General features: G+C 38.9%; 1 protein-coding gene across 7 annotated transcripts in view; it reads left to right on the top strand.

The window, feature by feature from the left end:
• Positions 1 to 13,197, top strand: part of TENM1 (teneurin transmembrane protein 1) — a 796,092-nt gene that overhangs the window by 650,841 nt on the left and 132,054 nt on the right. For all 7 annotated transcript variants that reach the window (XM_072744131.1, XM_072744132.1, XM_072744133.1 and 4 more), the window contains 3 exons: positions 315 to 434; positions 6,005 to 6,266; positions 8,508 to 8,775. In XM_072744131.1, coding sequence (XP_072600232.1) covers positions 315 to 434; positions 6,005 to 6,266; positions 8,508 to 8,775 — 650 coding nt within the window. The remainder of the gene's footprint in view (positions 1 to 314; positions 435 to 6,004; positions 6,267 to 8,507; positions 8,776 to 13,197) is intronic.

Genomic DNA, 13,197 nt, shown 5'->3' with positions numbered 1-13,197 from the left:
TAAGGAATGCTGTTTTAAGGCTATATTGTATAATAACAAAGCAGAAGGAATTTCTGATTACATTGGACAATGTTAATAATACACTGTTAACATAAAAATATCAGGACACAGATCTATACTGAGTATAATCCCAGTTTTCATGGGTAAAAAAGATACACATGCCATCCTCGAAATGTTGTTAGTAGTTACTACTGGTTGGTGAAATTATTGTGTTTTTTGTTATACTTGACTGTTTTTTCCAAAGTTTTTCCATCTTGGCTTCTAGAATCTAGTTTCAACATACTTTTATATTTGCCTTTGATCTTGTGTTGCAGGCGTGCTTGTGTGATTCGAGGCCAAGTGGTGGCTGTAGATGGAACTCCTCTAGTAGGGGTGAATGTTAGTTTCTTGCATCACAGTGATTATGGGTTTACCATCAGCCGGCAAGATGGAAGGTATGTCAGTATTGCTTCTAATCATTGGGGGGCCAAATAGTGACTTCTAGCTATGAGCCAAACCAGGGCTTAGATGATACAGTGTTTGTATGCCCATCTTCCTTCTAGCCTGTATTTCAGAAAGTCATTGGTGATGTTTATTTCCTCTATTCCCCAACTAAATCAAACCAAATTTCTCTTCTAACCATGCACTATTACTCAAGTCTTCTGGAAACCCTGGCCACCTGGAAAGTTTCCTAGCCTACATCCAATTCCATTTATCAATCCAGCTTCAAAATTCAGTGAGATGATGCAGGTAATAAAGAGGGAGCCAGGAACACTTAGGCTGTTCTTCCATGGCAGCCTTAAAATATTTCAGAAATGAAGATGTCCAAAAGATTTCTCCCAAAAGTACAAAATTCAACCTCATTAAGATATTTATTTTTTAATGTGTGCACTCTAGACTGCTTATTTTTGTAGTGGCTGCAACTGATTGACAAGCATGGCCAGCCTAACCAATTCCCTTAAGTGTCTTTAATGACTGTAGTGATTTAACCTCAATACCAACCACCAGGCTTCTCTCTAAGGGCTTCTCAGGCTCTCTGAGACCCAGGAAGCAAGACCACTAAGTAAAATCTTTCCACCCCAGAAAAGGATTTGCTCATGAAAACATTTTTGTTTATCATTTAGGTAGACATTTTGTCTACCATTTAGATAGACATTTGTTCAAAATATTTGCGTCAATAGGCCCATGTGTCCAGCTTAAAGGTACCCATTTATGACCCTCAGGAACACTGTAATAATGGCCTTGAGGTGCCCTAGTCTCCAGATGTCTACCCTTAAAATGAACTACTCACAATAAGCTGCTTCAGTAGTCACATAAAGAGATGTTGGCTTGGAGCTTTATCACAGTGTGAGACTGTCTTATTTCAAGAACCTACAATCAAACCTTATTAGTCCTAACCACTTCAGAATTGTTAATTGTTCAACCTGGGCTATGCTGAATTTTTTTTCAACTGCCTATCAAGAAAATGCTTACAAAAATTAAAGAAGCTAAAAGGAAAAGTTTTAACATAAGTAAGAAAAACAGTTTTTAAGACTTTAGTAAATCATATAAATGATTTGTATGTAAATTATATTGCAAATTATTAACTAGCCACCTATTTATTAGAATAAGCTCAGCAAAAACTACTCTGGGTACAGGTAGTCTGAATACACATACACACACACACATCCATTGAATATATGTGTATATATGCAATAAAAAGTACATTTCATTTCAAATAGTCCATAGTTGGAGGTCTCCACTAATTCAAATGGACCTTTCTCCCAGCTTGATTGAATGATGAAATTTTAGTAGTTCCCTCACCAGTAACTGGTACACAGAAGTGGCCTCTCCCTTTGCCAGCATGTTTAACTATGTGCCAGAAATTGAGAAATGGATTGTTTCTTTAAATAGAATATGCCCTCATAGACATTTGACTTCACTTGGAGAACTCATGGGCCTTTAGCTTTTTTTTTAAGCATCTGTAGAAAGGTTTGAGTGAATTATTTGATATTTACAAAAGAGCTTAAAAGAAGCAATATCTAAAAAAATCTAAAAATTTGTTTCCAGTTTACCGAAAACATTAAAAAAAGAACAATTTTTGTCGTCATTTTTGTGTTTTTTGTTTTAAGTAAAATGCCAGGACCCTCATCTGCTGAGCTCTCTGTAAGAACTACGTTTATGTAGATGACAGATACAGCCAGAGTCCCCTCTGGCAATAACTCTCCCCTCAGGCTCCACAAAGGGTGTAAGCGTTCAAAATCTGTGCCCCAAATGCCAAGCAGACTGTCCCACTGTCATCTCCTGGACATAAAGTGACAGTGTGATGGGAGTTTCCATTTATATGTTTCTGCTTGTTGCTGTCTCAGACTGAGTACATTTCGAAAGCAGAGTATCATAAGGAAACTATATCTGAGAGCAAAAGGATTACAGAAAGGCTGAGATTAGCATTTAAATACCCAGTAGACAGAGTGTGATATGTAAGATGCTGTAAGGGGCCCTCTGTCTCCAAGTCTCAGTCCAACCTCTCTGCCACCTTGCCTGTAGTTCCCACCAATGGAATCACTGCTTTGGGTTAAGCTGTTGACTCTAAAAGTTCTCGTTAAATGCAAATATGTTATGTGGGATGTAGAACTAATTACTCCCATTATCATCCATTTGCACAAGTTAATTGACAACTTCCCCTAGAGAACCAGGAAAAGTCTAGGTCACAGGACCAAAGTGATGTATAAAAGGCGAAAGGAATGATGGGAATGGAAGAAGGAGACCTCTAAAAGTAAGAAGAGATTAGACATGCAGATTGGAAGAGGCCGAAGTATCAGAATAGAAGAAAATAGGCAATTCTAAAGGAAAATGAATATGTATGAGTATCTACTGTATGCCAGGCATTTTCATAAGTGTTGATCTGTGTCATCCTCACGACAAGTTTATAAGATAGGAAGCATTATTATCATCCTCCCCCTCTGGCAGGTGAGAAAACGTATCCAAATTAACACAGCTAATAAGGGTCGAGCCCAAAATTTGAACCCAAGTAATCTGGCTCTTATCTTCTATAATTACCCACCTTCAACTTAGATGATATAACAAGTGCTCAGGAAAGCTTTGAAAGAGAACTTTTTATGTTATAGTTTAGCCAGTGATAAGAACAATAGGTGAAGCGCTGACCTTAGAAGATTCTTGAGAAGCGTTAAAGGTCTCAAGAACTTTGGAAGACTTTGGAAAAGGAACAGGGAGTTCCCTCCCTGTTCAAGTCCAGAGTTTGTGGATTTATGGATACCATAAGGCAGAAATGAGCATTTTGCATTGGCCTTAATAGTCGTCCATCTATGGGTAGGACTGCTCTGACTTATTATAGATTGACAGGTAGGTCTTCAAACAAATATGTCCTCTCCCTTGGGTCTTTTATACTCACTATCAAATGACTTGATAACCTGTTCTTAATGACCCATGCCAATGAAAATCATTTGTGGTGGGGGAAATCCCAAAGAATTAATTATTCAGGGAACATGCAGCCTGGCATTGGAATATGTAGATGGAATTTTGGCCACAGATATACCTTCCACCTCTATGGCAATTGAGTCAGTCTGACTATATATCAGCTAGGTGGGAAGAGGAAAAATCAGTCAGGGTTCTCCAGAGAAAGAGAAGATCTGTGTGTGTGTGTGTGTGTGTGTGTGTGTGTGTGTGTGTGTGTACATAGTATATATGACAGAGAGAGAACGAGAGATTTCAAGGAATTGGCTTATGTGATTGTGGGAACTATTAGGTTCAAACCTATAGTGGCTGGTAAACTAGAATCTCTTAGGGAAGGAGTTGATGCTACCTTTGTACTCTTGAAACAGAATTCCTTCTTCCTCAAAGAAACTTCGGTTTAGGTCTTTCAACTAATTGGTTCGGGCCCTCCCACATTATCAAGGGTAACCTCCTTCACTTAAGGTCAACTAATTGTAGATATTAACCACATCTACAAAATGCCTCCACAGCAACATCTAGATTCATGTCTAAATAACTGGGTACTATAACCCCACCAAATTGACATATAAAACTAAACTATCACAGGATACCTAGGAGAAGTTCCCAGAAGAATTTAAAAATCAGTATCTGCTTATGGAGATAATCAAAAGCTGGCCTACAGCTCATTTGAACTACAAGAAGATACATCTGTAAATATAATAAGGCAATGGATCCGATTTGAGAAGAGAGTTAACATTTGCTGAGTCCTTGACCCTAAGTCTTTCTTATTTACTAATTAGCAATATTAGGTGAGTGATAGATCATATTAGCTCCATTTTACTAACAATGAAACAGAAATTCATGGGGGTTAAATAACTAGCCCAAAGACACAAAGTTAACATGGCAGAGCTGGGTTTCGAACCCAGGTGTGTATGAAGCCAAAACCTGCCCTGTCTGCTTAATCTTTCTAGAAGTAGAGAATAATTCACAGGTACATATGTTTTTGTTTGGATAGTTTATGTGTGTATGTGTGTGTGTGCATTTGTTTTTGTTTTCAAATAAATAAGCACTTCAATTTTAAGGAGGCAAGAGCCAAGGTTTGGGCAAAGCAAACTTGCCCAAGGACATGGAGGTAAATCAGCATAGACTGTGAACTAGAGGAAAGGTCTCTTGGCAAGGAGTGTAGGATTTTCCCCCCTACACTTGCCTTAAACTGCTTCAGTATTATCATGAATTCATCTTCTCTGTCTTAAATCATAAGCCACTTGGACTTTCTTTTTTAGTTCAAACCTAGATTATTTTCTATAGCTATTGTAGTTCTTCAAATCCTCTTTTTGGAAACTGCCTTAATATTACAGTTACTTGACTGAAAAAAGGAACAATAAAAAATACAGCATTAGCCATCCTTTGTTACTGTCCATTTATCTTTATCTGGAAGATTTCTGCAACAAGACATGATTGGCAATACTATAGTAAATATAATAAATGTTATATGAAGGGAGTGGTGAGATATCCATAATTAAGTCTGATTTCCTATCATGGCATTCTATCATTGAAAAAGTGTTTTACAGAAATATTTCTTTTAATGCAGGGAATTGCTTACATCTCTCTTCTGTGGATTTTAGTTGCTTTGAATATTATGGAGCATCATATTGTCCTTTATCCACTTTTATGTTATAATAGTAATAATTTATCATTATCTTACTTTTACATAGTATTTTATGCTTTTTGAATGCTTTCAAGTCCATTATCTCAAAGACATCATTATGCTTACAGGAGAAGTAAGGTACAATCATCTAGTGCAGAATGAACTGAAATCTAAGTGTGTTATGCTCCAAAGCAAGAATAATGTCAGATACCACATCAAGTGATGGACAGAATTGGCTTATAGGAGAGGTAGTCTTGCTTTGTCAGAGATATGGAAGGTGTTGTCAGCAGAGATGGATAGGGTCCATTACAGGCTGTCTTACAAAAGGAAACCAAGAGGCATCCGAGATGGAACCAGAAATCCTAAATGTAGACTTCAAGTAGAATCAGCAGCTGAAGTGGACGGGCAAATGTGGAGGGTTCAGGCATGGTACTGTTCAAATTTCACTGAACAACCTTCCTCTGCTGCTACCTTTTCCAAATGCCATCTCAAAGACACCACCAGATTTCTGACACTGTTTGTGACTCCGAACAAGATAGTTAACCTTTCGGCTCTTTACTTTTCTTCAGTTACATTTTAGGAGTCTTTTTTTTTTTTGAGGATGAATAATGTATTATAGTAAAGACACTGCTGAATGTTAAATGGTAAGATACGGCTTTGCAGAAATACATGCAGTGATTTTGTTTAAGGTAATATTAAAATTGGTTTACAAATTCGGGGTGCATATCAACTGGTGATGCAGAGTTTTTTTTTTCTCAGAAGTCTACTAGATAGTGAAAAGAAGTCATCCATACGTTTAGCTAGAGGAAATTTATAAAACAGAAATACAAATAGATATAGTTGAGTCCCAGAGGAAGGAAAGTGTACAAAAATCACCGATTTTTTAACTTGCACATTATTTTGGTTGTTCATTTGGTGAAACTGTCTTATATTTTTCCTCCTCAGCTTTGACCTTGTAGCCATTGGTGGTATTTCTGTCATCTTGATCTTTGACCGATCACCTTTCCTGTCTGAGAAGAGAACACTCTGGTTGCCTTGGAATCAGTTCATTGTGGTAGAGAAAGTAACCATGCAAAGAGTGGTATCAGACCCACCATCTTGCGACATCTCCAACTTTATCAGCCCAAACCCTATTGTGCTTCCTTCACCACTCACATCATTTGGAGGGTCCTGTCCAGAGAGGGGAACTATTGTTCCTGAGCTGCAGGTGGGTACATTGGCCTTTGACTGTATAAAATCATAGTATGGCGGGGCTGGTCAATGATGTATAATGGCTGGATTCCCTTTCCTAGTACTTCTGCCAGCCCTATAATGGGCTGCCCTTCATTTATCAAAAGAAGCCTTCAAATGTAATCTCTCTGGCACACGTTTGCAAGGTGATTGGCCAAGGCTATAGGGTGCTATCTATAGCCATAGAACAAAGCAAGATGAACTAGCTGTCATGAGAATTAAACCCCAAACCTTGACCTAATGAACACTGTGCTCTAAAGAACAAAGCTTGCTAGCTAGCTCAATAGTGATAACAGTATAATCAATGAGGTGGGACGTTTGTGGTTCTGAAATTAAAGCTCCTTAAGAAATCTAGTTTTCTCCCATTGTCTAGTTTGTATCCATTGTCATTGTTCTTAGAAGTCATGACAACGCCTCTTGCTTAGCTGTGTTTGGTAAAGGCAATTTTCAAGCATATGGGTTTTGTTTAAAGCTTTGCTTTTGAGTGTTCAAGCTTTATAGTCAGAGGAAGATGTATTTTTGAACCTTGGTATTTTATAGTCCCTAAAAAATTTTTTGAGACTCCAACATGTTCATTTCAGTACTAAGCCATTCAAACGTCTATAGTATAATTTTCCCATCACATTATACATTTTAATGATAGGTAAGTGTAGAATTCACCAAAATGGACCCCAGTCACACACATCAAGATTTCAAGAAGTCTACTCAAGAGGAACTAAATGGACACTCCAAGACTGAGTTGGTTTTTCTTCCACCACAACATTCCCAGCAGCTATTAGTAATAACCAGAGGATACCACTGGTGAAAGACTCACAAAAAATAGTGCTCTACAGGAAAAGGAGTCCAATGAGTTGCCCCTCCTGTCTTTTCCATTCTTTTTCCTTAGAAATGAGCAAAAAACAAGACCATGCTTATTGAATGGGTACACCAGTCTCTGTATACTTGTCACTAAGAAGCGCAAGTCTTTTTCAGGGCAAAAGTTTTCAAACTGATCTAGGACTGCGTGTTTCCGTAGAGAAATGAAATATTAAGGTGGTAAGTGTCCCACTGTCCTTCACTATTGTATTTCTACCACCATCTAAGGAGACAAAGCCATTGGACAGCTCTGGTGTCAAACAGCTAATGTAGAGGAAGAAAAATCAGGCAGAGTAGACAAAAGCAATTTGTGTCCCCAGAAAAAGAATGACCAGAAATCTTGGACAATATGAGATACCATGTGGTTAACAACCAGTTCTACTACATGCACTCACTTGGGAAAGGGCAAAACAATATGGTTCTGAGCTAAAAATGAGTGGCGGAACAAAAATATCCACACCATTCATGTCACCTTAAAAGTATTGACTAGGCTCTTTCTTCAGCTGGGTTTTGAAAGTTGAAAGTTATGGAACACAAGATTCAGTTTTAGTGACCACTTTTGGTTAACTCCATCTGTGCTAATAAACAAATAAGTGATAGCAGTTAAAGAAGCCAAGTGGTAGCTTCATTCTGGGATTCACATTTAGTATAAAATGTGCACAGGAGTTAATGGGAGTTATTTACTTCTCAGTCACAGGTGCCAACTTAGAAAAACCTGTTCTGAGCTATTGGTACATCAAAGCACAGAGAAATATGTAAGCAAAATTTGATTAAAAAAATTGACCCTCGAGGTCACTCCAAAGGTCCAAAGAAGACAAGTTTGATGGCATCAGTAAAGATTAATTCTAGGGAAACCATAATCTCTGTCATAAAACATCACCTCGCTGAGCCTGGAGTCCTTCCTCTTAGAGAGCCTGTCCTGAATAAGGATTACAGCAATGGTTTTATGATATATGACTTAACACACCAAACAAGATTTTGTGTATGTGTATATAAGAAAAAGACCTCTCAGTGGAGCCCATAGCACTGAAATGCTTGACATTCAGTAGTGTGATCTTTTCCAACTCCTACTAAGCAATTTTTGGAACACTGTTAAAAAACTAAAATTGTTCTTTTCGCTGTCTTTCCTGGCAGGGAAAAAATGAGCACAATCCTCAAGGTTGGTTGGATGTCTTGTCCTCATGCAGCTTCAGTGCAAAATTCGAAACCTATGGTCACACAACCTCACAAAGATTCTTGCCTTGGCATCCACAGGATCCCTTTAACCTCTCTCCTTTGGTGTGTTTCTAAGACAAGAAAGTATGCAATAGCCTTATCTACCCGTGACCACCTATCGAGCCACCTGGGCTTTTCTGTCTTTCAGGTGGTACAAGAGGAGATCCCCATTCCTTCCAGCTTTGTGAGGCTGAGTTACCTGAGCAGCCGCACCCCTGGATATAAAACCTTGCTCCGGATCCTTCTGACACACTCAACCATTCCTATGGGAATGATAAAAGTACACCTCACGGTAGCTGTGGAAGGGCGACTCACACAGAAGTGGTTTCCTGCTGCAGTTAATCTCATCTACACGTTTGCTTGGAACAAGACCGACATCTATGGACAGAAGGTTTGGGGCCTGGCGGAGGCTTTGGGTATGTTGAACTAATTCTGTGTAAATAGCAGCATTATGTTCACAAAACAGAAAATACTGGTTGCATATTAATTTGTATGTGGAAACATTATGTATGGGAAAATAACGGTTTTCTTTTATTTAAAGGATCGAAAGCCTTTTTTCATTCAAACCACTATCCTTGGACCTACTTAGTGTTCCCTTTTGACACATTTTTGCTTCAAAGCTAGTTTAGTTCTCCTTTCAGGATGGCTGCGTACCAGTGGCATCACACACTCTGACTTGTAACTGTCTCCAGCGCTGAATATTGCCTTCTAACTGTGACCTTTGGTGTGGCGTTCTTTTGGTCATGTTTTTGGGTTTGACATTTAGACTGTCATTTCCACTTAGAAACTACAAAATTTTAACTTATAGGCATCTCCACTTATTATCTCTTCTGTCTAAGATAGTTAGACTCCATTAACTTGTTACTTCAGTAGGTTAAATGCAAAAAGAAATCATCTCACCTTCCTTGTCCTTTTAATTTTCTTTTATTTCAAGACTTTAAAACCTAGGATCTTCCAGATAGTACGGACCTTTAGAAGTCCTCTGGGCCTACAGTTTTCAGATATTTAATTCTGTCAGACAAATGACATTTAAAAAAATTAGACTGAAACAGATTTGCCAACTTTTTATTTTGCCAAGTAAGAATATCTTAAAAAGAAAGAAGAAAAAAAACTACTACAATCTACTACTCACTGCTACCATAATTTTGTCAAGGAGGGGGTATCTTAACATCAAAAAAAAGAATATTCTGTCTTTTAAAAATGACAGTAAGCAATCTAATACTGAAGCTTAGAGAGACAGACAGACAGACAGACAGACAGCAAGGTCTTTTTTTCTCTCACCTTGTAGAAGACAGTGAAAACTTCCTAAGGGACCTGACACAGGTCGGTGGAGCCACAGTTGGGAGCCATTGATTCTTGTGCCTTCAGGCAATATCTCATGGAAAACACCCTTGGACAGATGAGAAGACTATTTTTAAACTTCTCCAGAGGAGATGTTTTCATATCCTCCCTTGGAAGTGTCTATCATGGAATAATTCCCATATAACTGACATTTACTTTTAGACTGTGGTGTGTCAATTTCCTCTCTTTCTTTCCAGAGGAAAACTAATAGAGGTGGGAGAAAAAGACCAGTAACTCTTCTTTGCCCAAGAGATTCTCATATATTTAAATAATTAATTCATCTCTGTTGGACTTTATTAGAATGCAAGAACCATAGAATGGTTCAGATGTCCTCAGTTAGTGAGGAGTTATTGTAAAGACATGGGGAAGTAAGAAAGATCAGGAAAAGGCATCAGCAAACTGCAGCCTTCCTGAAGATACCTTATGGTTCTAGAAAGCCCGAACCTGCTTTGTCAACTTAGCAACAGCTCTTGTTGTCCTCTCTGCAGCAAGAGGCCACTGCCTCCCTCCGTGGTGACTTGGCTCTACTGATGCCAGAATTCCTCACGTCTCCTCTGACATTAACTACCCTCCCTTTCTCTTGGCTTTTCAAACCCCACAGTCTGGTGACTTGCTTTGTATCTTGTATCCATATTACTCTTAGAGAGAATATCAGATTGTGTCAGCTATAGAGTAAACACCCTAAACAGAGCTCTACCATTGAGCTGACTACCATCAAGGTTGTTGGCCAGCCTATGGACTCCTACTTGACCCGTTTCAGTGAGTATAGTGGTTAAGAGAACAGCTCTGGAGCCAGACTCCCTTCCTGGATTCACATCATCACTCATCTACTTACTATGAAACATTGGGTCCATTAGTTAATCCCCAGCAGCCATAGTTTCTCCATCTATAAAATGGGTATCATAAAGAGAATGCTACTCATAGCATTCATAGGTTATTATAATATGAGGATTAAACAGGATAAGTAATGTAAAATGCTTCACACATGGTAAGCACTCAACAGACGTTCAGCACTGGTATCATCTTGGCATTTCTGCTGGTGACCAGTGTATTGGGATCACAAGGTATAAAGCATGGAGGCTGCCCAGGTATTTGTTGTCTCAGCTTCTTTTAGTAGGGAACTGGGTGTAACAGGCAAGCACTCAGGGACGTCTGGGTGGCTCAGTGTTTGAGCATCTGCCTTTGCCTCAGGTCATGATTCTGGGGTCCTGGGATCGAGTCCCATATCAGGCTCCCCACAGGGAGCCTGCTCCTCCCTCTGCCTATGTCTCTGCCTCTCTCTGTTTGTCTCTCATGAATGAATAAATAAAATCTTTAAAAAAAAAAGACAGACAAGCACTCAGTTATTCTCCATTTCCCTCCTTGCCCCCCCCCCACACACACACACATACAATCTCTTCTCTGCCCTTCTCTGTGCTATGAGAGACGGGCTTCTAGGGACCTCATTGCCTAGACTCCTTTACTCTCTGGCTTCCTATTTGATGAGGTCAATGTATGGCACCATCTAGAGACTGCAGGGTGGAAGGAGAAGGAAGTCAGAGTATTTACCCCTCTCCCTGCTTCATTGCAGGTCTAGCAACAACTACATTAGAAGATGGTGGCTCCTATCCTGGAGATCCTCTTCTACGTCCCCAAGCTGTCTGGTCTTCTGTATCATCATTCCCTCCCTTTGCCCCTGCAAACCCAGGAGGCTGCTCACTGTTGCCAGTCCCTGAGTGGGTCACCATCCTTCATCGATTCCCTTAACTCTGCTCGTACTGTTGTAAATAGCCCCTTCAACTGACTTTATGCATGAACACATGAGTGTGATGTGTGTTTCCTGCCATGACCTTGACTGGTGAATACTCAAACCTCTCTCCAGGATGTTTTCTCCAGAATATTAGCCTAACACCTTTGCTGCCCTGGGATAAACCAAGATCCTCTAACTTTTCTCCATAGGTCTTTGTTTTCCAATTCCCTATTACCCTTCCTAGAACCCCTGTGGGGTCATTGCCTTTTTTGTTCATTTGTTTTTACTTTTTTCTTAAGTTATGACACTTAGCAGTTTACCCAGTACTCTCATGAAGAGCTCACCGAGACAATGTCTAGGAGCCATTTCTTGCCAGGGTTCACATAAATGCAGTGCAACCTTACTTTTTTAAATAATGGCCTCATTGGGACATAATTCACATACCACAAAGTTCACCCATTTAAAGTGTACAACTGAGTGATTTTTTGTATTTTTACAGCGTTGTACAACTATTACCAGTATCAGATTCTGGAACATTTTCATCATCACCCTACAAAGTAGTACCCCCGCACACACCAGCAGTCACTCACCACTCCTCCCTCCCTGATGACCACCAATCTACTTTCTGGGTCTACCTCTTCTGAGTATTTCAAACAAATAGAATCATACAATATGTAGTCTTTTATGTCTGGCTTCTTTCTCTTGGCATAATGTTTCCAGAGCTCATCCATGCCATACATGTGTCAGTCCTTCATCCCTTTCTATGACTGGATAATATTCCATTGCATAGACACCACATTTTGTTTATTCGTTCATCAACTGATGGACATTTGGGCTGTTTTACACCTTTTGGATATTATGAGGAGTGCTGCTATGAACATTCACATACAAGCATTTTGAATATCTGTTTTCAGTTCTTGGGGAAATATACCTAGGAGTAGAACAGTTGGATCATATGGGAATTCTGTGTTTGACTTGTTGAGAAACCACCAAACTGTTTTCCACAGTGTCTGCACCATTTTATCAACCTTACTTTATGCGTAAAAGTGTTACTTCTCTTTCTTTTAAATACCTCCAGTGCTAAAGATTCTAAAATTTTCTTCCATATTGTAGTTAAGCACTCTAAATGACTTAGCTTCTAATATGCCCATTGATTATTGAATAAACACAAAGAAAAACAAAGATTTTCTAGTATATACACAAGTGATGAAGCCCCCATTCCTACTTTTGCCTGTAGGTATTGGTTTGCATTCTATTTCTACGATCATATTCCTTATCAAAACATCCTGAAGCCTTCTGACTATAAAATGGCCCTAATTAAAATGCTAAAATATATGCTGTTGGTTCATTTTTAAGGCTAATAACAGTAACAAAAGCAAACGAAAATTGATCTACTCAGATATATCCAAAGAGAGAGGAAACAAAAGTATTATTCATGGTATTTTATGTGCACTTAAAGGACATATTTTCTTAGGGTAGAGAAAGAATGCTGGCAAAGGTCTCAAGCAAAATAGTCAAAATAATTTCAAGCGTGGTGCCTAAGATGGAATATGGATTATTTGCCTTGCAGGGAATGTCCCTGATCATCATGGTTAAAGAGATTTTATTTACTACCTTGTCTGCATTTCCATATGCATGGAGACTAAGAGAATTTCTTGACAGTGGTAAAACATTAGAGCAGGTCGTAGAATGAAGTCAGAGATTCTAATTCTCTGCAGATGGACTGTGAGCATCTTAAAGAATACAAGAGACAATAAATAGTTCAAGT

The sequence above is a fragment of the Vulpes vulpes genome, chromosome X (assembly GCF_048418805.1).
Source record: "Vulpes vulpes isolate BD-2025 chromosome X, VulVul3, whole genome shotgun sequence".
NCBI classification, from domain to species: Eukaryota; Metazoa; Chordata; class Mammalia; order Carnivora; family Canidae; genus Vulpes; species Vulpes vulpes.
Note: the sequence above shows the minus strand (reverse complement) of the source record. Positions and strands in the feature narration are given on the sequence as shown.